Source organism: Delphinus delphis, chromosome 9 (genome assembly GCF_949987515.2).
Source record: "Delphinus delphis chromosome 9, mDelDel1.2, whole genome shotgun sequence".
Taxonomy (NCBI): domain Eukaryota; kingdom Metazoa; phylum Chordata; class Mammalia; order Artiodactyla; family Delphinidae; genus Delphinus; species Delphinus delphis.
In genome coordinates, this window is record NC_082691.1 from 102066787 (window position 1) to 102091530 (window position 24744).

Consider the following 24744-nt stretch of genomic DNA (forward strand, 5'->3'; position numbering starts at 1 on the left):
GCAACTAAAAACAAAAAAAAAGGTCTCCAAATCCATAAGGAAGTGTTACAAATTACAGTTGCAGACTTATTTTGCCATTTTATATATATATATTTTTACGTGACACTCTAATAGTCTAGTCAGGAACCATATTTTATCACATAAAATGAATATTCCCTTTGGCCTTCCTTAAAGGCTTAGAAAGCAACTTGATCAAATCAGACATCTCTAAGTTGCTTTATGACCAGTGAGGACTCCGCCGCCACAGAGCTGGCAGTTAGGTTACTTCCCAGGGGAAATGAAGACCCACTACAAGTGTGAAGAGGGAGGCAGTGGGAGTGAAATGTGAGCCCTGGAGCCTCCTTGCGGTCCCCTCAGCAATCTCGACAGCTGGACTGTGGCATGATGCTGCAAGTATCCTCTGCTAAGACTTTACCTCACAAACCAGAAGTAAAAAGCAAAAACAAAATAGCTACTAGTGACCTGGGAATAAGGGAAAAAGTGTAACAGCAAAAAGTACAGTATAAAAATGAACACTGAGTAAGTGTTCACTGAATAACATATGGGAGATTTCAAACTCTGAAAGCCCTAAAACTTCATATATGAATTGAGATCAAGAAGTAAACAATGACTACTATTGTGATTAACATTAAACATGGGAAATCAGATGGCTGGCGCTAAGACTTTAATCTTCTCCTGATATCACAGTATTTAACCTGATCATAATTCTGGATTAAATCACTATTGAATATAGATCATAACTCACTGCACTGATGTATGCTGGATATATATCATGATTCCTATTAAGAGAAAATCAGCACAATGACCAGGGTACTAAACTTTTTTATACCTGGAATCATTGAAAGAAAAAAAGTATTAACATATTTCAATAAGTACATTTAAATATCAAACCATATAAAAAATAACCAGTATTTTTTATGTTCAGCAGTAGAAATGCATAGACTTTTTTTTAAGTTTACCATGCTATGCTAACTTCAAATTCTTGTTTTTATAAAATTTGCCCACAGTGAAATGAGAACAAACCTTCCAGTAAATATAATCTCCATTCCTACAAATACATCTTCACTACTAACTTGCTAATTAGGAGGGAAGAAAGACTAACAGTTCATCTATGAAGACGAATTCATTGTTTTAACATATTTTTTTTACACCCGTAATTTGATGGGGGGACAGGTATAAAAACCCATGGAATGACTAACCAGTCTATTACTAACCAGTTCCCAAGCAGCAGGTTAGTCAAATTTCACCTTCAGGTTTTACAACCAGTCTGTGTGTACATAACATATCAGTAAGATGCTGACACCAACCCTACGGATGAGGAACCCAGCTTCGGAGAGAACATCGAGAGAAGTCAGCTGAAATATTTACATACCCTCCCATTTTAAGTCTAAAAAAAAAGAGGAAATGAATCCTTGATTATATATTCTTATATTTACTGCACCATGAGGGAAAAACTATTTTAAAATACTCCTTTTCAAAATAAAAAATTAACTGGCTGTTTATCTGGTTTATAACTCATTAGCAACATATTTTGTCAATATTTAAAATGATCAAGCTAAAGTAACTGTTTATCCCTAAATGATTTCCAAATTTCATGAACATGCTTTATCCCTAAGGTCCATTAACTGGCTTGTTATCATCACTTAATAACTTGTTAAACTCTTAAGTGTATACAAAGACTTTCATTAAACCAAGGCTATTTTTACATAATTATTTTAGCTCATGAAGTTTTCAGTAAAAATTAACTTAGCTTATAAAATAAATAAATAAATGAAGCCTAACTGTATTTCCCAGAACAGTTGTTTATTAATTGCCATTATTCAAGGCAGAACATGAGGATATACGATATAACCTGGTCCAGTCCAGTAAATTTACTAATGACCGATGGACATAAGTTTTCTGGACTTTTGATATATTTTATTAGAAAGTGAGCTCCCAATTGATCACGAAAGGTAAAGCTAGCTATGGCCTTTAAAAACACCAAAACTATAAATACAATACTTCTAAATTTCCTTAAGCTGTTCCACTTTAAATTCTTTTAAAAGGGTTTTTCTTGTTATTGTTTCATTTCCTACTTTAGGTCTTCAAGGCATTGGCAGCAGTCCAAAAGAAGAAGCCAATCAAATAAGTACAACACAATGCCTTAGTACCTAACTTTGGATAAAAGCCAGAGAAGCACTTGGATGATTACATCATCACCCTCAAGGGGCAGAGCTGGTTAGCCTTACAAGTTAAATTAATTTTTACACTTTCTCATCAACCACAGAAACTTCTATTCCCTCAACTACCAGAGCCAAGTCCACATAATAAGATGGCCTTCAAACGAACCTACAACATATAAAAAAAATATTAACTCCAAAAGCAAACATATTAGACAAGAGTTTGGGGCAACTATAAGGTCCATGAATATAGACACACATATATAGTTATACAAATAGTAAATTCTTTTTTTAAAATTATAGTTGATTTACAATATTATATTAGTTTCAGGTGTACAACATATGTAAATAGTTTCATATTAAAAAAAGAGCATCTTCTTTGACTTTAGAAAGGGAATTCTCAGCACATGATTATTTAGAAGGAAAGAAAGTTAACACTGTACTGTAAGAGTTTACAGGACAGTTCAACATTCTCTGAACCACAGAAACAAATAAATAAATGACACACATAGGTAAAACCACTTTGGTTTTGCTATTCTTTTATGTTATACTCTTACAAACTACTTAAAACTTATCTAGAAAAAGGAAAGAAAGATCTCATTGATTTTCTAAAATTTTCATTCCATATATAGATAAATTCCATGAATCCCCTCTAGCCTTCCTTATATTATGTTCTTTAAAGTTTTCTTCTTTTTTGTTAATACACAACTAGCTTAAACTTTTTTCTAAATAAGAAAGAAATTTTGAGAAAATGAGTGTCTGCTGGGTTAATGGTGAGTCATAAAGCATCGTATGAATGTTGGAAACATAAAAAATTGTTCAGTAACAATCCCATTTGTATATTCATAAACATCGCAATAAAAAACTGCGTTACAAACCACTTAAATTCAAAATTGCTTACTTTCTCTGTCCTCTTGGTTTTCGTGGTGTTGAGTTTTGTATTTTCTCACAAGTTCCACTGCTGTTGTCATCAACGTCCTTCTTGTTAGAAGGCTGGTTTTTCCATGGCAAAATAAATCCAGGCGTTACTCTAAATTGTTTTAAGTCTCCTTGTCCTAAGGAGCTTTTTTCACCACAGTAACAAAAAGCGCAGAGCTGTTCACTGGTAGAAATGAAAAGTACGGAAGACAGAGAGGAGAAGTAGTTTTATTTAACTATTTCAAGTTCCAGACTATTGCAGATACTTGTGCTTTAAAATTAAATATTATGTCTTTAGTGCAAGCAAAGCATTTAAAAATATCTATACCGTAAGAACAATTAAGTTCAATAAAAATTATACATTTGCAATTCTACTTTTCTATAGCATGATTTTTTTAAAGTAGTAAATATACCAAATCAAAAAATTATAGTTTGTGCTTAGAAAAACAATTTTCTTTTAAACCTGATTTAAAAATCTCGAAGTTGATAAAGGAGGCAGGAATGTACAGTGGAGAAGGGACAGCCTCTTCAATAAGTGGTGCTGGGAAAACTGGACAGGTACACGTAAAAGTATGAGATTAGAACACTCCCTAACACCATACACAAAAATAAGCTCAAAACGGATTAAAGATCTAAATGTAAGGACAGAAACTATCAAACTCTTAGAGGAAAACATAGGCAGAACACTCTATGACATAAATCACAGCAAGATCCTTTTTGACCCTCCTTCTAGAGAAATGGAAATAAAAACAAAAATAAACAAATGGGACCTAATGAAACTTCAAAGCTTTTGCAGAGCAAAGGAAACCATAAACAAGACCAAAAGACAACCCTCAGAATGGGAGAAAATATTTGCAAATGAAGCAACGGACAAAGGATTAATCTCCAAAATTTACAAGCAGCTCATGCAGCTCAATAACAAAAAAACAAATAACCCAATCCAAAAATGGGCAGAACACCTAAATAGACATTTCTCCAAAGAAGATATACAGAGTGCCAACAAACACATGAAAGAATGCTCAACATCGTTAATCATTAGAGAAATGCAAATCAAAACTACAATGAGATATCATCTCACACCAGTCAGAATGGCCATCATCAAAAAATCTAGAAACAATAAATGCTGGAGAGGGTGTGGAGAAAACGGAACACTCTTGCACTGCTGGTGGGAATGTGAATTGGTTCAGCCACTAGGGAGAACAGTATGGAGGCTCCTTAAAAAACTACAAATAAAACTACCATATGACCCAGCAATCCCACTACTGGGCATATACCCTGAGAAAACCATAATTCAAAAAGAGTCATGTACCAAAATGTTCACTGCAGCTCTGTTTACAATAGCCACAAGATGGAAACAACCTAAGTGTCCATCATCAGATGAATGGATAAAGATGTGGCACATATATACGATGGAATATTACTCAGCCATAAAAAGAAACGAATTTGAGTTATTTGTAGTGAGGTGGATGGACCTAGAGTCTGTCATACAGAGTGAAGTAAGTCAGAAAGAGAAAGACAAATACCATATGCTAACACATATATGGAATCTAAGAAAAAAGAAATGTCATGAAGAACCTGGGGTAAGACAGGAATAAAGACACAGACCTACTAGAGAATGGACTTGAGGATATGGGGAGGGGGGAGGGTAAGCTGTGACAAAGCAAGAGAGAGGCATGGACATATATACACTACCAAACGTAAGGTAGATAGTGGGAAGCAGCCGCATAGCACGGGGAGATCAGCTCGGTGCTTTGTGACCGCCTGGAGGGGTGGGATAGGGAGGGTGGGAGGGAGGGAGACGCAAGAGGGAAGAGGTATGGGAACATATGTATATGTATAACTGATTCCCTTTGTTATAAAGCAGAAACTAACACACCACTGTAAAGCAATTCTACTCCAATAAAGATGTAAAAAATAATAGAAAGAAAGAAAGAAAGAAAGAAAGAAAGAAAGAAAGAAAGAAAGAAAGAAAGAAAAAAAGAAAGAAAGAAAGCAGAAAAATCTTAAGTTGAACCATCATAAATTGGAGACCATCTATCTGTTTTTGGTCTAAGAAATAAGAGACTCTTTTATGTGAGCATGAAATAAAAATAGTTGAACCTGAATGGAATTTTAAAATTTCCCCTTAATCTACACAAACATAACAGAGATGTCTAACTTTTTAAAGCTCCCTATAAGGGCTTCCCTGGTGGCACAGTGGTTGAGAGTCCGCCTGTCGATGCAGGGGACACGGGTTCGTGCCCCGGTCTGGGAGGATCCCACATGCCGCGGAGCAGCTGCGCCCGTGAGCCATGGCCGCTGAGCCTGCGCATCCGGAGCCTGTGCTCCGCAACGGGAGAGGCCACAACAGTGAGAGGGCTGTGTACCGCAAAAAAAAAAAAAAAAAAAAAAAAACTCCCTTTAATCCTTGAATTTAGTTGGTGATATTTTGTGTTAACCCAGTTCCTTATTTTTCATCAGATTACTTTTGCCATCCAAGTGTTTTAATTTCTTATCCTACTTTTTACCTTCCTTTTCTCCACAGAGACTGAAATATACTTTTTCTTGCTCCTTGGGGGTATTCTGAATAAGTTAAATTTAACTCCCCATCACCATTCCATGATTTGTCCAGTGAAAATAAATTACCATCAATTCTCTTTAAAAAAAAAAAAAAAAAATCTCGAAGTATTAAAAAGGAATAAAGAAAGTAAAAAATTAAGGTTGGGGAAGAAGGTACAGTTTAATGGCCACTCAATTATATCCCAGCTATGTAAAACAAGTGATGACCAAGTTTTACTTAACTACTTGATGGAACATTCTTTATGCATAATATATATACCATACACACAGAGAGATATAAAAAAATAAATTTAAGTGGGTTAAGCAGTTAGTGATGAGGGACAGGGGAACAGACAGAAAGGGTTTAAGAGGAGAGGGAAAGGGATGAATAGGCAAAACTGGATTTTTAGAGCAGTGAAACTACTTCATATGCTACACTGTAGTTAATGGCGGACACATGACACTGCACATTTATCAAAACTCACAGAACTATATGTAACACAAAGAATGAATGTAAACTATGAACTTTAATTAATAATAATGTATCCACAGCAGCGAAGAGTAGCCCCCACTCGCCACAACTAAGGAAAGCCCACGCGCAGTAACGAAAACACAAAAATAAAATAAATAATAATAATAATAATGTATCAATACTGGTTTATCAGTTGTAACAAATGTATCACACTAATGAAAGATACTAATATTAGGGGAAACTGAGGCAGGGAAAGGTTGGGGAGGGGGAACTCTGTGTACCATCTGCTTAATTTTTCTGTAAACCTGAAGTTATTCTAAACAATAAAATCTATAATTTTTTTTAAAAAGAAACCATTTAAAAAGTTAAAGGACAAAAACCAATATATACTTATGGAATATATGCTTGGTAAGGGATCTTAGAAAAAAAACAGAATTAAAAGAACTGCTCCTCTTGGATATATCTTCTCTTCACAACACATTTATGGCTGCTGTACTCAAATCTTTCTTCTCAAGCATTAAAGTTCCCACCATCACCTCTGTAGTATCTACCTCAGGAACTTTCATAATGTCTTACATTAACAGGTGATGGAAATAATCTTTTCAGGTAATGTTTAACGCAAGTTAAATTCATATTGGACCTCTCTCAACTAATTACCTTTTGTTTATAAAAGTCACCTATTTAAGTTTTTCCAATATTACGTATTTCAACTTCATGATAAACTGTGCTGTCCATTGATACTGACACATACACACACACACGTGCGCGTGATTAAATGTGGTCTACTTTCAGAAAAATAAAGTCAAATAGGGGAAAAAATGTTTTTCTTCTTGCCTAAAGGATACTATCCACCAAATTCCTTTGCCAGTATCTTATTAATTTTTTAAATTTTCTTATTTATAATTTTCTCTAAGCTTTAAACTTACGTTTCTTTCAGCATACCCTGTTTCTAGTTTGTTTCTTCCCCTAGAAACATTACCTATGAGGAGCAACAATCAGATGGACAGCAACTCTATGAACAACACTGATTAGGAAATGGAGAAATACTTTTAAAGTATTGACAAAAAATATCTTAACCTTCAATTTTATATCCAAAACCATAACTCAAATGTAAAGGTATAATAAAATTATTCCCAGGTTTCTATAAGACCTGAGAAATTTTACCACACAACAGACCCACAATGTAAATATTTTTAGAGAAATATTCAAATTATTAAAGAATTAGGAAATGTTACAAGGGATGTAGGAAATAAAGACTGTCAAATATCTCAGAGTAATTTATTGTTAACTTTAAAGGGTGGCACAAAGGAAATCCCTGGCTTCCGCTTTGGATGTAGTAGAAAGCTGCAAAGAACTTTGCTCCCACTGTCACAGCAAAAACTCAGCAGACAATCCACAAATTCACTTTTCTTGAACACATCAGATTACAAAAGTTGCAGAGGAAACGATTCACCTGCAGTTGAATGAAAGGCACTTCCAAGAAGAGAAGAGACACAAGCCCTTGCTTAATCTGAGGACGAGGCCACTCACTGGATGTCATCCAAACAGGCTAAACAGTTCAGTGAAAATTTTATAAACTGCTAAAAGCCAAGTTTGTGGCGGTAGGGGAGTACAGAACACCCAGGACCCGCAAACACAGGGGAATTCTAACCCACTCACGAGCTTCTCTCCATGCACCTCCCCCGGTGCTCGTGCCCACCACTCGGGCATGGAGAGGAGTCCTGAGAATGTACCAGTCATGGTAAAAGCCTGGGCAGGACAACAGCAGAGACATGGGAAAGACACAAAGATCTTTCTTCTTCATCTTCCCTGAGAAAGAAAAGCCTCAGACTGGTAAAAGGAGAGCAAAAGTCTCTGCCCTGCAATGGTCAAGACCAGCCGCAGATGGAGGAATGAATGGGGGATGGGATGAACCTCCCCCCTGGAGGAGGAGCAAGACTGCGTAGACCCAGACCATGACGGGTCTCCACTAGCTGAGACAATGACGGGACCCCCGAGACCTAGGGACACAGCGCTCACCTAAGAATAAAGTTGAATCAGAACAATAAGAAACATCCTGCCAAGCCACTCTATATCATTAGTGGCAATGCAAAATAGTACAGTCACACTGGAAAATACTTTGGCATTTTCCTTGAAAAATTACCTCTCTCTTAGATATTTTTACCTAAGTGAAATAAAAACCCTACATTCACACCACAATCTGCAAGTGAATATTTATACCAATTTTATTCATAACTGCCCCAAACTGGAAACTATCCAAATATCCCTTAATTGGAAAATGATAAATTAAATGTGGTAGAGGGCTTCTCTGGTGGTGCAGTGGTTAAGAATCCCCCTGCCAATGTAGGGAACATGGGTTCGAGCCCTGGTCCAGGAAGATCCACATGTTGTGGAGCAACTAAGCCCGTGCACCACAACTACTGAGCTTGCGCTCTAGAGCCCGCGAGCCACAACTACGGAGCCCATGTGACACAACTACTGAAGCCTGCGTGCCTAGAGCCCCTGCTCCACAACAAGAGAAGCCACCACAATGAGAAGTCCATGCACCGCAACGAAGAGAAGCCCCCACTCTCCACAACCAGAGAAAGCCCGCGCGCAGCAATGAAGACCCAATGCAGCCATAAATAAATAAATAAATTTATTTATTTTTTTTAAAAAAATGGGGCTTCCCTGGTGGCGCAGTGGTTGAGAGTCCGCCTGCCGCTGCCAGGGGCACGGGTTCATGCCCCGGTCCAGGAAGATCCCACATGCCGCAGAGCGGCTGGGCCCGTGAGCCATGGCCGCTGAGTCTGCACGTTGGGAGCCTGTGCTCCCCAACGGGAGAGGCCACAACAGTGAGAGGCCCACACACCGCAAAAAAAAAAAAAAAAAATGTGATAGGCACTTCCATAAAAGAGAATCCTACTCAGCAATAAAAAGGAAACAGCTACTGATATATGCGATGACATAAATGAGTGTCAAATGCATTAAATATGCTAAGTTAAAAAGGCCAGAATCAGAAAACAGGTAAGTGACTGCCTAGGGCAGAAGATGGGATCAGGAATGACAGCAAAAGGGCATCAAGTAATTTTTTTAGTATGATGGAACTGTTCTTTATCTTGTTGTTGTAGTGGTTATATGACAGTATACAACTGTCAAAACTCACTACATGGGTGAATTTTACAGTAATTTTACTATATATATATATATATATATATATATATATATATATATATATAAAAACCTGAATTTTTCAAAATATGAAAAATGTTAGGGGGCCAAGACAAAATAGGAAGTATATATTTAAATAACTAGAAAATGAAATGATAGATGATAGATACAAAGAGATATGAAAATATGATAAATCGTTATTCATATTGCTAAGACTAAGAAATCAATCCGAACTCTAAGTTTGAAATTCTTTCAAAATTAAATTCAACAGGGTACAGAAACATGAGCCTTAAGGAAAACCATCTCAAAAACAAAACAAAATATAATGTATAATCAATAGGAAAAAATTATGAATGCAATAAAAAGCAGGAAAAAAGGGAAAAAGTATTGCCTTCACAGGGCTCACATGACAGTAAGGGAGATAAACGAACTGTGGAGAAATAAAAAGTGCAACAAAGGAAAATAAAGCAGAAATAGAGGGTAAACGTGGTGGGGGCTACGTTTTATTTATTTTTCATCCTACTCTTTTATTTTGAAAACCTTCCCGAAGATGTAGAACATAGTGGGAATTTGAATTTTTTTTGTTGTTTTTTTCTTGGTTGCATCCAGTCTTAGTTGCGGCAGGCGGGCTCCATAATTGAAGAATGTATGCTTCTTAGTTGTGGCAGGCAGGCTCCTTAGTTGCAGCTCACCAGCTCCTTAGTTGTGGCATGTGAACTCTTAGTTGCAGCATGCATGTGGGATCTAGTTCCAGGACCAGGGATCAAACCCGGGCCCCCTGCACTGGGAGCGCAGAGTCTTAACCACTGTACCACCAGGGAAGTCCCTGAAATTTTTAATATAATTTATATATTTAATTTAAATATAAGAGACAGCCAAAAGAGAGTTTGGGAGAAACTTGATTTACATTTTAGAATGATCATTTCTGCAACTGTGCTAAGAACAATGTGGACTGGGGAAAGCAGAGAAGAAGTGGAGAGACCCCTTAAAAGGCAACGACAGCCCCCTAAGGATAAGAGGCCTTGGAGTAAGATGGTAGGCAAGTTAAGAGAGTGAGCACTGGTTTGGGATATCTTCTAAAGGTGGGCTACAAAATTTAGAATGTGAGGTACGAGAAAAGAGAGAAATCACGGACTAACTCAAAAGGTTTTGGCCTAAGCAACTGGGTGAATATTGGTATTATTTATTGAAATGAAGAAATCCTGGGGAGAAGATTTAGGACAGGCCTGGGGTCAGAATCAACAGTGGTTGTGGACATGTTATGGGTGCAGTGTCTAGTGTACTAGACAAATGGAGATATCAAGCAGACAGATGGAGAGCAAAGTCTAGAGTTCAGAGAAAGCTCAGCCGTCAAAATATAAATGTGGGGTTTCATTAGCACACAGATAGTACCTAACTATCGGACTGAATAATAAAAGTAAACACGCCGAGGACTTCGACCTGAGGACTCCAACGTGATAAAGGTGGGGAGTCTGCACAGAAGCCAGCAAAAGACAAAATGAGGAGGCAGATGTGACAAAAGCAAAAGAAAGGAAACACTTCAAGAAGATGGGAATATTCAGCTGATGGATGGTTCCAGTTTTATTCATGGCTTCCAAGTTAAGATCTAAAAAATTACAAGACTTAAGCTGAATGATACACAGAGAAGTTACCACATCCTGTATTTCTTTTTTTAAAGAATGAAGAGAGGGTAAAGAACAAGAGTATAAACTTAAGTTTACAAGTAAATAAAAAATCAGTTCTTATGCTAAAAGTTTAGACTTTTTTCTTCTTCTAGGGATCGATCGCATCCTGGAAATATTCTGTCCTGGTCTGAGGAGAGCAGAGTAACACAGTTCTACAGCCACCTAAGCCCACGGACGTGCTTCACTCCAGCCACGCACAGAGCTATCAGCTCTAAAAGTCCACCCAGCTTTCTGTCCTAAGCCTGCACTCTCTGAACTCCCTCTACAGTCAACTCGCTGCTCTTTTGCCCGTCACTAATCTCCAATCCAGTTGCATTCATTCTCTAACCTGATTTTGGCTTCTATACCAACAGAGACCAGGGAGGCTGCAGATTCCTCAGACACAGAACGCTGAAAGGCTGGGCCTGGCTGCTTGCTGCTGTCCACTTCTGCTTCAGCATCTTCTTCTGCTGATTGTTCTTTGATTTCTGCTTAACAGTAAACAAGAGAATACAAAAAGTCATTCTGCATTATACCAATCTTTAGTGAATTTATCTATAAAGCATACATCGTAAAGGAAAAATAATGAAGCAACAAATAACAATACTTAACTAACGTAGGAAAAGCTTATATATATATAATTAATGGTACTGTTTATATTTATTCTATATTATAAAATGATAATCAAAATAATGTAAAACAGGGCATACTTTTCCAAATTACAATTGACGCAAATCTTAATAATAACTGTTAAGAACCTTATTTTCAGGATTATAGCAGTTCCTCTACACAACAAATGTGACTCATAAAAAAGTTTCTTGGTAAGTTATAAATTGAAATTATCATTCATTTAAAACAAGCATTACGGCCTCTATCAGCCATTCTAAAAGTTAAATGACTGAAAAGAACACAGTGCCTTTGACTCCAGTGCCTTTTTCAGTTATCCTCAAGACTCCAACCCCGAACACCTCACACATACTTTCTTAGGAGGCAACCTAACTGTTGAGAGGGTTTCCAAACACCATTACCCCTAATATCATTCCTCTCTTTAAATAAAACAACATATCCACCACCCTGTCTCTCACACTGTATTGTTAGACATTAACAGGCATGATCCCTGCACTAGCGCTCCTGATGCAACCCCACGCTCCTGGCTCCATCTTTCCTTTCTAACTGGAAATTTACACATACTTTTCTGCACCACTATCCCCAAACAAACCAACCAACCAACCAACAAGAAAAGCTTATAGTCTTTTAAGCTCCTCCTGTCTTTTCTTCCTTTCACCACCAAATTTCATGCAATGGGACTCTGGAGTGGCTGCCCTCCACCTCAGACCCTTCCTACAAGGCATCCATCCTCCAACCACAGCACTGTTCTCGCCACCTCACTGGTGGCAAAAGAACTAATAAATAGTCCCGGGCTACTCACAAGCCTTCAAACACTCCAGAAATTCATCTGGCACCAAGGAGTACTCACTTCCTCTTTAGTGAAATGCTTTTCACCTCTTAAACACAGGGAGATATCAGGGATTACTATGGGCTTTGGAGGCATGAGGACAAGTTCCACCAACTACAAACTAGGCAACTTTATGTAGACGTCATCTCTCTCAGCTTCAATTCACTCCCCATAAAATCAGAAAGCTACCTATACTTCACGAGTTTGTTAACAAAGATTAATTGAACGGTCTAGTGTCTGCCTCTTCAGCTGATCTGAGACCTCTGAACGTGAGTACAGCTCTCTACGTGTCCTTTACGTGCTCGTCTTTTGTGTGTGTGTGTTTTCTTAATAAATTTATTTATTTATTTATTTTTGGCTGTGTTGGGTCTTCGTTGCTGCACGCAGGCTTTCTCTAGTTGTGGTAAGCGGGGGCTACTCTTCGTTGTGGTGCGGGGACTTCTCACCACGGTGGCTTCTCTTGTTGTGGAGCACGGGCTCTAGGCACACGGGCTTCAGTAGCTGTGGCTCGCAGGCTTAGCTGCTCCGTGACATGTGGGATCTTCCTGGACCAGGGCTCGAGCCAGTGTCCCCTGCACTGGCAGGCAGATTCTTAACCACTGTGCCACCAGGGAGGCCCAACTTACTGATTTTTTTTTAATTTATTTATTTTTGGTTGTGCCGGGTCTTAGTTGCGGCAGGCAGGTTCCTTAGTTGCAGCATGTGAAGTCTTAGTTGCGGCATGCATGTGGGATCTAGTTCCCTGACCAAGGATCAAACCCGTGTCCTCTGCATTGGGAGGCGGATTCTTAACCATGGCACCACCAGGGAAGTCCCTGACTTACTGACTTTTAAGTCAACATCCCTAACCCTACCTCCTGTCCTGAGCTCCAGACCATACTTCAACTGCATACGAGGCACATCTAGCAGCTTGAACACTCACTTTCACATCAAATCTGATTTCTTACCTCTCAGATTAGCATGACTTCCCTGTCAAAGTCTTCTAGATTCAAAATGAATTTTAGGGAACTATTCTGACAAATGAATAATTTTGAGAACTATTAATTTTTTAGTTAGAAATAATTATAAACAATTGTAAATCCTGTCAAATCTTAAAATTAATGATGCAATGAGGCATCAAACATAGGGTTTTGGTTTTCCTATTTAAAATGTTTCTTTTGTGCTCACTTCGGCAGCACATATACTAAAATTGGAACAATACAGAGAAGATTAGCATGGCCCCTGCGCAAGGATGACACGCAAATTCGTGAAGTGTTCCATATTTTTGATGCAAGAGGGAAGAGATGTGGGGATATATGTATATGTATAATTGACTCACTGTTATAAAGCAGAAACTAACACACCATTGTAAAGCAATTATACTCCAATAAAGATGTTAAAATAAAATAAAATAAAATGTTTCTTTTTAAAACTGAAGTAGAAAAGTTGACCATAAATTAAGTGCTTGTGGGGCCTATTAATCACGGTGTCTCTCCTGCCTACTTCTAGCCACAAAATTGGTATAGAATCAAATCTACAAATACAAAATACATTTGTATCAAACAAGGATTATAAAAAGATCTGCAGGGCTTCCCTGGTGGCGCAGTGGTTGAGAGTCTGCCTGCCGATGCAGGGGACACGGGTTTGTGCCCTGGTCCGGGAAGATCCCATGTGCCACAGAGCGGCTGGGCCTGTGAGCCATGGCTGCTAAGCCTGCGCATCCGGAGCCTGTGCTCCGCAACGGGAGAGGCCACAGCAGTGAGAGGCCCGCGTACCGCAAAAAAAAAAAAAAAAAAAAAAAAAAACACCACAGGGAGCAAAGTCACCCCATCAGCCTGGACCGCTCACTCTCAGAAATATTACACGGAAGAAAAATGAATGTTTTATTTAAACCACTGCTGTATTTGGACATCTCTGTTACATCAGTTTAACCCATGCTCTAACACAGAAACCAGCATTAGGTGTGGAGCACTGCCGTAACAAAAACTTAAAATAGGCGGGCTGGTGAGTAGGTGAGAGAACAGTGATAGCAGTGTTTGGAAATCAACTGACACCATTTATGCTGTATCAAAATATATGGTAGTGCTGTGACCTGCAATAACTTGAAAAGCAGACCAGCTGCCTCCAGAGCTCTAGGGAAAGCATCTGGAGAGAGCCAGGAATTATTCTGCGTTGCCTGCCCTCTAGCACTTTTACAACCAAAGACAGAAAGGAATACAGTACGGCTTGAGAGATTCTCTCTGCCTATAATATTCAAAGTACTATAAAATGACCATATATAAAAACACCTTTAAAGAACCATTTCATTTCTACCCAGAGATGTCCAGAGCACATGTGGGGTATGCCCTTTTTGTACCATTTCTACTACTAGGTAACAAGAAAGGGTAAGAGTCAAGAGAAGAAATGAGAACTGTAAAAGAGGAATAAGAAGAGGGCCTCAGAAGCTTACAATGAGGCAGGTGGATGAGGGTCATGTCACCACATCCCTGGGAACACGTCTGTCCTAAGAACCAGCACCATTTAGCCTGCATCCCCCCCCCCCCCAAAATCAGGGTCCCTCCAATAGGTATGGCCTGTCCGTTCTCTCTTAATATGTTGCTAACCACCACTATGGCCTCTAATCAGAATTTTTCTTCTAGCAAATTGAGGCACAATCTCAGGTATTCTGTTGTTTTTCTCCCCCTGAAAAATAAAACACATAACACTTTAAACATTCTTTGGGTTTTCTTTATTGTTTATAACTAAGGGGAAGTAAGTAAGAGGACAATCTCTCTGCCTGTCTCTCTCTCTCTCTCTCTCAAATTAGACCTAGAAAGAAACAGTAAGGTTAAATATGAATGTTATTGGTGGGTTGGTAGGTCTTCAGGTACACAACTTTTGAAATTTCAGAGGGGAAAAAAAACAGATTCAGACAAAGGGATTTTTTTTCTTTTTTAAGAAATGGGACCAGGAACAGGCCTGATCCACAAGGAGGACAGTAGTAAAGCAGGCTTTAAGAGTTCTCTTTTCTTAAAAAAAAAAAAAAAAAAAGGAATATTCTCCTCTAGCTATTTTTCCTACTGGCTCTGCCCATGATTCTAACCTGGATCTGCCAAAGATCCAATAAGGATTGGTGTGTTTTGGTCTTATTTTTGGTTTGGATTTTGTTGTTTTAATCATTTGTTTTTTAAGGAACAAGGAAAAGTCCTATAACTGCTTCCTAGGGAACAGTTCCAGCCACAAAATAGAAATAGAAAAAGGCATCCCTAAATATGTGAAACTACATGTAATAATACAACCTATTTCTTTTGGCTGTCACTCTTCATTTAGTAGAAATGTTAGGTCTCACTATCTGTCAAAGTCAAGGCAGGACAATTAAACTAGTGTTTACGTCCCTCTCCTCTCTTAGCCCAAGTCTTCGAAAGACTGTCAGAGTTTGGCAGCAGAATGTGAAACAGACTACTCTGGCTGAAATGAAACCCAAATATCCAACAAGAGATGTCATCCAGAGATGCTCTGGATGAAATGACTGTGAACCCAGAGACAACTGAGGGAACGGTTCTGATGCAAGTACTTGGCTACCTGCAGTTAACTAATAAAAATGCCTCAAACACCATCCTGTACTTGTGCCTAATGCAAGAAAGCTGGCCTTTCAACCTGTGCCACTTTGCAGTTTTTGCCTTTCATGGGATTCTATTTGTCGAAATGACTACAGTCCAGAAATGCGCAAATAAGAACAAGCACATACTTTTTAAAAAGAAAATTTAAGTGTTGAGAATTTCCTGGTGGTCCAGTGGTTAGGACTCCGAGCTTTCACTGCTGAGGACCCAGGTTCAATCCCTGGTCAGGGAAATAAGATCCCACAAGACGTGAAGCACAGCCAAAAATAAATTTTAAAAAAAATTAAAAATTTAAGGGTTATATTTTTCTTTGATACAAAATCTCCAGTGTACCTTTCTCCTTATTTTGAACCTGACCTAAAATACTGACAAAGCCAGTTGGTCTCAAAATGCTCTAAAACCAGAAAGATGGAGTCCTCTCCAACCCTGGGGATGATCAGAGTGGGGTGGTTTTATTCAAAGCACCTACTTGTGTGTAAACTCAAACCACCAGGTGTCACATGTGGGTGGTAACTACACTAAAGAACCTAAGAGAACTTGGATAGCGTGTGCACTCTAGGCAAACCTTTGTAGATACATAGGTAAATGGGACACAACTGTAAATTAGCTCTAACCGTGCCCTTACACAATGCCATTCCACCTCCCATGACTCTTACCCTTACTTAGGATTAATCCTAAATAGTTGGTCCTATGACACAAAAAAGTTTAAAATTAATAGCAAAGGCTGTTTTGCTGCTTTAGTTAAAATCAAAGGCTTGCAGTCAAATGGTCCAGAATTTGCATCATATCTCAGTCATTTGCTAGCAATGTGACCTTCACAACTTGCTTAATTAACCTCATCTCAATTTCAGTTTGCTAATCATTTAACAGATAGCTAATGCCAGCTACTATAAAACTGTCTCTGAGGATCAAAAAAGAGAATACATTGGGCACTTAGCCTAACGCCCTAAGTATACAGTAAGTGTAGGTATGTAGCTGCTACTCTGATTACCTACACTCACATACTATAACTATGTATTTACTTTCCATCTAGTTGGATATCACCCACCAGATCACACATTATTAAACTGTATTGTGGGAAGTAACAGGAATAAACAGAACATTTATTTAGCACCTCCTGGCTGTTTGCTAGGGATTCAATAAATCATTGCTTTAGAATGATTTTTTTACCAAACAAAATTTTGGGTAACTACTATGTACCACACATTCTAGTCCAATGGTAGCACAAAAATACAGTCTATTTTATTGTTTATCAGGGTACATATGAGAAAACAACTCTTTAATAGGGAAAAAAAAGAGTCAGGATCCCTATGCTTAATGGATCTATTCAGGAAATAGCAAATGATGGCAACAGGACACAATCACTGACATGATGGAGGTACAAGGTATCATGGGAGTTAAGGGAAGAGGTGGAAAATATAATTTAGAAAGGCTTCAGAAAAGTATCAGAAGCCCAGCTGAAACTAAAAGGACAAGTGTAAGTGTGCCTAATAGTTCTCTCACTTAATTCTTCTCTTTTAAAAAAGAGTAATCTCTGAAACTAACACAACACTGTAAAGCAATTATATTCCAAATGGATAAAGAATATGTGGCACATATATACAATGGAATATTACTCAGCCATAAAAAGAAACGAAATTGAGTTATTCATAGTGAGGTGGATGGACCTAGAGTCTGTCATACAGACTGAAGTAAGTCAGAAAGAGAAAAACAAATACCATATGCTAACACATATATATGGAATTAAAAACAAATTGGTTCTGAAGAACCTAGGGGCAGGACAGGAATAAAGACGCAGATGTAGAGAATGGACTTGAGGACACGGGGAGGGGGAAGGGTAAGCTGGGATGAAGTGAGAGAGTGGCACTGACATATCTGCACTACTAAATGTAAAACAGATAGCTAGTGGGAAGCAGCCGCATAGCACAGGGAGATCAACTCGATGCTTTGTGACCACCTAGAGGGGTGGGATAGGGAGGGTGGGAGGGAGACGCAAGAAGGAGGGGATATGGGGATATATCTATATGTATAGCTGATTCACTTTGTTATACGGCAGAAACTAACACAATATTGTAAAGCAATTATACTCCAATAAAGATGTAAGAAAAAAAAGAAGTTTAAAAAACCAATAAGTTGTAAAGATCAACAAAGAAAAAAAAAACAGAGGAATATCTCGACTTCCCTGGTGGTGCAGTGGTTAAGAATCTGCCTGCCAATGCAGGGGGACATGGGTTCGTTCCCTGGTCCAGGAAGATCCCACGTGCCGCGGAACAACTAAGCCCAAGTGCCACAACTACTGAGCCTGCGCTCTAGAGACTGCGGGCCACAACTACTGAGCCCACGTGCCACAACTATGGAAGCCTGCAAGCCTAGAGCCCGTGTCCGCAACAAAAGAAGCCACCGCAATGAGAAGGCCGTGCACCACAACGAAGAGGAGCCCCGCTCACCGCAACTAGAGAAAGCCCGCGCAGCAACAAAGACCCAACACAGCCATAGATAGATAGATAGATAGATAAATTTATTTTTAAAAAAAGATAAGGAAACTAAGTCTGAAAGTTAAACAAGCTTGAGGTCACATAGCTAACAGGAAGCAAAGCTGGGATACACAATCAGATTTGTGTAACTCCGAAGCCCAAAGGTGCGTTTTCCACTACTACACACTGCCTGGTACAATATCTGATCTGATCATAGCTCATAAGTTTTATGAATAAATTCATGTTAAACCGAAATGTTAATATTTTACTAGGACCATGTTACTGAGGAATCATTTGTTGAATATGAAGAATGAGATGAAAGTTGAAAATATAGAGTTTTTCTCTTTACTTCTTAAGCACTACTGAATAAAATTATAAAGTAGTAAGAACATTTACTTCACAGCAAAGTTCATGGAAATAAAATATTTTGATCTTGGTCAATATGAAATTTCCCCCCAAAGGTTAAATAATTCTTTGAAAGAGCTGTATGTATCCTACAAATATATTCAGCAAACTCACCAACATGACAGCGTAATAGACTATAAGATGTCAAAAATATTCTAGAGTCCAATTATGGCCTCCTTACCAACACACAGTGCATCCCTTCAATGCACGCTATCTTTTTACTCAACATCGCCAGTTATTAGAGAAATGCAAATCAAAACTACAATGAGGTACCACCTCACGGCAGTCAGAACGGCCATCATCAGAAAGTCTACAAATAACAAATGCTGAAGAGGGTGTGGAGAAAAGGGAACATTGTTGGTAGGAATGTAAATTGGTGCAGTCACTATGGAAAATAGTATGGAGGTTCCCCAAAAAACTTGAGTTACCATATGATCTAGCAATTCCACTCCTGGGCATATATCCAGCCAAAACTATAATTTGAAAAGACATGCACCCCTATGTTCACAGCAGCACTATTTACAACAGCCAAGACAGGGAAACAAACTAAATAATGATTGGATGAAGAAGATGTGGTATATACATACAATGGAATATTACTCGGCCATAAAAAAGAATGAAATAATGTCATTTACAGCTACACAGATATACCTAGAGATTATCATATTAAGCGAAGTAAGTCAGAAAGAGAAAGACAAATAACATATGATATCACTTATATGTGGAATCTAAAATATGACACAAATGAACTTATCTATGAAACTGAAACAGATTCACAGACATAGAGAACAGACTTATGGTTCAGCAGGGGGGACAGATTAGGAGTTTGGGATTAGCAGATGCAAGCTATTATACATAGGATGGATAAACAACAAGGTTCTATTGTATAGCACAGGGAACTATATTCAATATCCTTTAATAAACCATAAAGGAAAAGAATATGAAAAAGATATATATATATATATATATATATCTGAATCACTTTGCTGTACACCAGAAACTAACACAACACTGTAAATCAACTATACTTCAATTTTAAAAAATAAAATAAATTAAAAGCAAAGCATCCTATCTTTTAATTTTTAGATTGTATTTAATCAGGGGTTCTAGCATGCTGGAGGGAGAAATTACATCTTTATTTATACTGACCTCTGAGATTTAAAATTTTAAAATAAACCCATTTCATCATGAATATACGCACAAGCAGAGTTGTACAGCCATACTCATGTCTCTGTCACCAATAGAAAGCAGATAATTTATCACATTCAATGCTTGCAGATATCCCCAAAATATCACTTACCCTCATCACTACTTCAAAATTACCATAATTATAAATTAGATTTTATGATTTAAGAATAAATAAAGAACACATTATGAAATTACAAATTTGGCTTTTTTCTATTTTGGTAATATTTCAATATAACTATTTATCTTTGCAATTTTATTTTATTAGTTTTAAAACATTATTTGGAAAAGGGTCTGCCATAGGGGTCAGTGACAGGAAAAAGTGTACCACTAGACAGCACCCCACTAGACTATATACTCTATGAAAGCAGCTACTTTATCTGTTTTACAAACCAGAGCCTATCACACAACCTGGATGATGTTCAGTAATTGTTTAATTAACTGATTAATTAAACATTGTGTAATACAAAGCAAGCAGATAAATCTTATTATACACAAACACATAAATTAGAAAAAGCACAGAAAAATATAAATTTTTAAATGGGCTAATATTTGGTAATTACGTTAGTCAACACGAACATCCATTTTTCTACTAGTTATCCAAACCATACGCATGCTTCTATGATTTAGTCAACTACTAAGTAGAATAAAAATTATTTTTCTCTCTCCTAACTTCCTTTACCTCCCCAGAACTGGCAATACTTTCCTTGCTTCCTTTATAGTACTAAGACTACAAAAGAACGTATATCTAAGAAATTGTGTAATCATGTCCTTTCCTTCTTTTGAACAGTGGTGCTCAAAAAAAAGTCTGCATCCCAACAGTTACGTTTTCCAGTGGTGTGGGGCTCACTGAGTCTAATGTATCTACTACATCCAGACTGTGCTCTAAAGCTAAAGAACTGGCACATGATAAATAGCAAATATTTTACTTATTCTATCTTTATTCATTAAACTACTTGACACTCATTAATATCAGGATAGTCACCACTTTCAGAGGGCATGTAAAGACATTAAAATGTAAGCAACTATAAATAAATACAAAAGAATGTCAAACAGTGGGTCCCTAGAAGCTAACACTTCTACAGCTAACTTATTCTCTTTATACTTACCCATAGTTTCATAAATTTTCACAAATATACATTACTATTATACTTTTAATATGATTTTTTAATGTAAGCACAAAAGAATTAAGAAAAAGACTCCGATACTTATCAAGACCTCAAAACCACAGCGACATTAATTAGGATACTAATTGTCAAAATACAACTGCTCTCTGGATATTTTATTTAGTTAAAAATATTTCCTTTAGTTTTTCTATATGACTTCTTAAAAATGTGTTTTTAATGGATACTCATTTTTCACAACTAATAAAAGAAACTAAATAAACCCAACAAATTACAATATACATCTTCACCATGTAATAATGGATATTTATAGCAATGTTAATCTTCTTCTGAGCCTTATCTTTATTTAGGCCTAAAAATCCAATGCAAATAATATGAGGATATTTAAAGAGACATCTTCATGGCTAACATTTAGTAAGTGCTTACTATGTCCTAGGCAATGTTGTAGGTGGTTAAACGCATTAACTCATTTAAACTTCACAACAACCTTATGAAGACGGCTGCCTGGCCTAGGACTTTACACAAGCTAATAAGTTAGTCTGTTACTGTTTCATGGATGCTGGCAGAAGACACAAGACTCCTGGATCAAAGACAAAAGGACTGTATTACTCACTGCACAGCAAGCAGCAGAAGCATGAGGATACTGTTGTCAGTTCCCTTCGGGCCCCCAAGTGTCACGGGGGCAAAACCATGGGCCCAAATGGACTCCTGCACTCTCAGTGAACTGTATTACAAGGAACAAAGAGTGTGGGAAACCACTGCTTTTATAGTAAAAGCATTAAACAACCTGCTCTTTGTCCCAGAGGGAGACACGACCTCATTCTTCAAGGTTGCTCACTGCAAACACAACCCTGAGAAAAGGCCCAGGTAAGGAGTGGCCAAGGCCTTCCATTGCTGGCATACACAAGATGTGTCAGGTGCAAGGGACCCATGGCAGGGTAGCCCCAAAACACAGCTACTATCATCATCTCCATTTTACAGATGAGGAGGCAAGATAAGAGGTCAAGGAACTTTGCTCAAAAACACAATAAGCAGAGGAGTTTGAATTCAAACACAGGCAGTGTGGCTCCAGAACCTCAACTACCACTAATCACTACTACGTTGAGTGTGAGCTGGAGCAAAGAAACTGAAGAAATCAAAATAACTGCAGAACTGAAAACAAGAGGATCACATGAAGCAACAGTAACTCTGAAGACAATGTTGGGATGTGGTGGATGCACTGGAGAAAACAGAAGAATCTAAAACAGTGAAGATGAAAGAAGATTAGTCAAAGAAAAAGAATAACACATACAACAAATATGCATAATTACTACTACTTAACAAGGAAAATACACTGAATGGAAAAAAATATTCAAAGATTCTATGGAAAAAACCATTTTTGAAATGAAGGATGGATTCTACAGATCAATGCAGCTCAATCAAAGCAGAAGAAAATATAAGCTGCCCCAGCCCTTAACAAAGGAAGCAGATAAAACGTTAAGAAGCAAGTGGAGGACCCCCAAACAGAATCTATAACCATGACCTGCACAGTGCCCCCTCGGCACCACTTCATGCCTCTCTGCCACTGAAGCCATCATGCCGCTCCTATTCCTAACTCTAGGTGTGAACTATGACTATGGTACTTGGATACCAGAGATTGGTTTACTTTTGAAACAGACTGGATCAGCAATTGACATATGATAAAAACTGGTCCTCCAATTCTGTTTAGCTGATACAGAGTCACGCTCCCTCTCCAGGGATATGGACAAGAAATCATGTGGTACCCAAGTTTGCAGGCAACCATCTTCCATCAAGGGGAGCCAGCCATAGGATGCAGCTGACTAAAAAAAAGGCAGAGAGATACAATGAACCAGGAATTTTGTGACAATAGTGAGGCTGACTTAAGCCAACTCAAACCCATCTGATCTCTGAACATGACAGTACATGACCCATAGATTTCATTCTTTCTTCGAATTTGAATTATTTTACTTTTTTTTTTAATTTTTAATTTTTTTATTTTTGGCTGTGTTGGGTCTTGGTTGCTGTGTGCAGGCCTTCTCTAGTTGAACCGAGTGGGGGCTACACTTTGTTGTGATGTGCGGGCTTCTCACTGCAGTGGCTTCCTCTGTTGCACAGCAGGGGCTCTAGCATGTGGGCTTCAGTAGTTGTGGCTTGCAGGCTCAGTACTTGTGCCTTGCGGGCTCTAGAGCGCAGGCTCAGTAGTTGCAACGCACGGGTTTAGTTGCTCCACGTCATGCGGGATCTTCCCAGACAAGGGCTTGAACCTGTGTCCCCTGCACTGGCTGGCAGATTCTTAACCACTGTGCCACCAGGGAAGCCCCGAGTTATTTTACTTTTAATAACAATATCCTGGCTGGTAGACTCTAATAAATGGATATCAACTTTCATACACGACCCAAGGAAACAAAACAGACTATACATTCTATTCAAGTGTTGCCCAAAATTTACATAAACTAGCACATATTAGAATGCAGAGAAAAGAATCCTGCAGCCTGTGGAAGAAAAACCACATTCAAAGAACGATAGGCAAGATGAAAAGGCAGAGGGCTATGTACCAGATGAAGGAACAAGATAAAACCCCAGAAAAACAACTAAATGAAGTGAAGATAGGCAACCTTCCAGAAAAAGAATTCAGAATGATAGTGAAGATGATCCAGGACCTCGGAAAAAGAATAGAGGCAAAGATCGAGAAGATGCAAGAAATGTTTAACAAAGACCTAGAAGAATTAAATAACAAACAGAGATGAACAATATAATAACTGAAATGAAAAATACACTAGAAGGAATCAATAGCAGAATAACTGAGGCAGAAGAACGGATAAGTGACCTGGAAGACAGAATTGTGGAATTCATGGCTGTGGAACAGAATAAAGAAAAAAGAATTGAAGACAGCCTAAGAGACTTCTGGGACAACATTAAACGTAGCAACATTCGCATTATACGGGTCCCAGAAGGAGAAGAGAGAAAAAAAAGGACTTGAGAAAATATTTGAAGAGATTATAGTTGAAAACTTCCCTAACATGGGAAAGGAAATAGCCACCCAAGTCCAGGAAACACAGAGAGTCCCATACAGGATACACCCAAGGAGAAACATGCCAAGACCCATAGTAATCAAACTGGCAAAAATTAAAGAAAAAGAAAAATTACTGAAAGCAGAAAGGGAAAAACAACAAATAATATACAAGGGAACTCCCATAAGGTTAACAGCTGATTTCTCAGCAGAAAATACTACAAGCCAGAAGGGAATGGCATGACATATTTAAAGTGATGAAAGGGAAGTACCTACAACCAAGATACTCTACCCAGAAAGGATCTCATTCAGATGTGATGGAGAAATCAAAAGCTTTACAGAAAAGCAAAAGAATTCAGCACCACCAAACCAGCTCTAGAACAAATGCTAAAGGAACTTTTCTAAGTGGGAAACACAAGAGAAGAAAAGGACCTACTAAAACAAACCCAAAACATTTAAGAAAATGGTAATAGAAACATACATATCAATAATTACCGTAAATGTGAATGGATTAAACGCTCCAACCAAAAGACACAGGCTCACTGAATGGATACAAGAACAAGACCCATATATATGCTATCTACAAGCAACCCACTTCAGACCTAGGGACA

At 38.1% G+C, this 24744-nt stretch overlaps 1 protein-coding gene and 1 non-coding gene across 16 annotated transcripts in view; one reads left to right on the forward strand and one right to left on the reverse strand.

Moving 5' to 3' along the window:
* KMT2C (lysine methyltransferase 2C) overlaps nucleotides 1-24744 on the reverse strand; it is a 294475-nt gene that overhangs the window by 177036 nt on the left and 92695 nt on the right. For 13 of the 15 annotated variants that reach the window (XR_009520703.1, XM_060021158.1, XM_060021157.1 and 10 more), the window contains 2 exons: nucleotides 11251-11392; nucleotides 3061-3261 (listed from right to left, as the gene is read on the reverse strand). Coding sequence is in view for 14 of the 15 variants with exons in the window: in XM_060021158.1 (XP_059877141.1) it covers nucleotides 3061-3261; nucleotides 11251-11392 (343 nt within the window). In the remaining variant the exon portion in view is untranslated. The remainder of the gene's footprint in view (nucleotides 1-3060; nucleotides 3262-11250; nucleotides 11393-24744) is intronic. The other 2 variants (XM_060021164.1, XM_060021159.1) reach the window with 1 other exon arrangement.
* Nucleotides 13517-13623, forward strand: LOC132431405 (U6 spliceosomal RNA). The gene has a single exon (XR_009520712.1). It is a non-coding gene; the product is annotated as a U6 spliceosomal RNA (small nuclear RNA).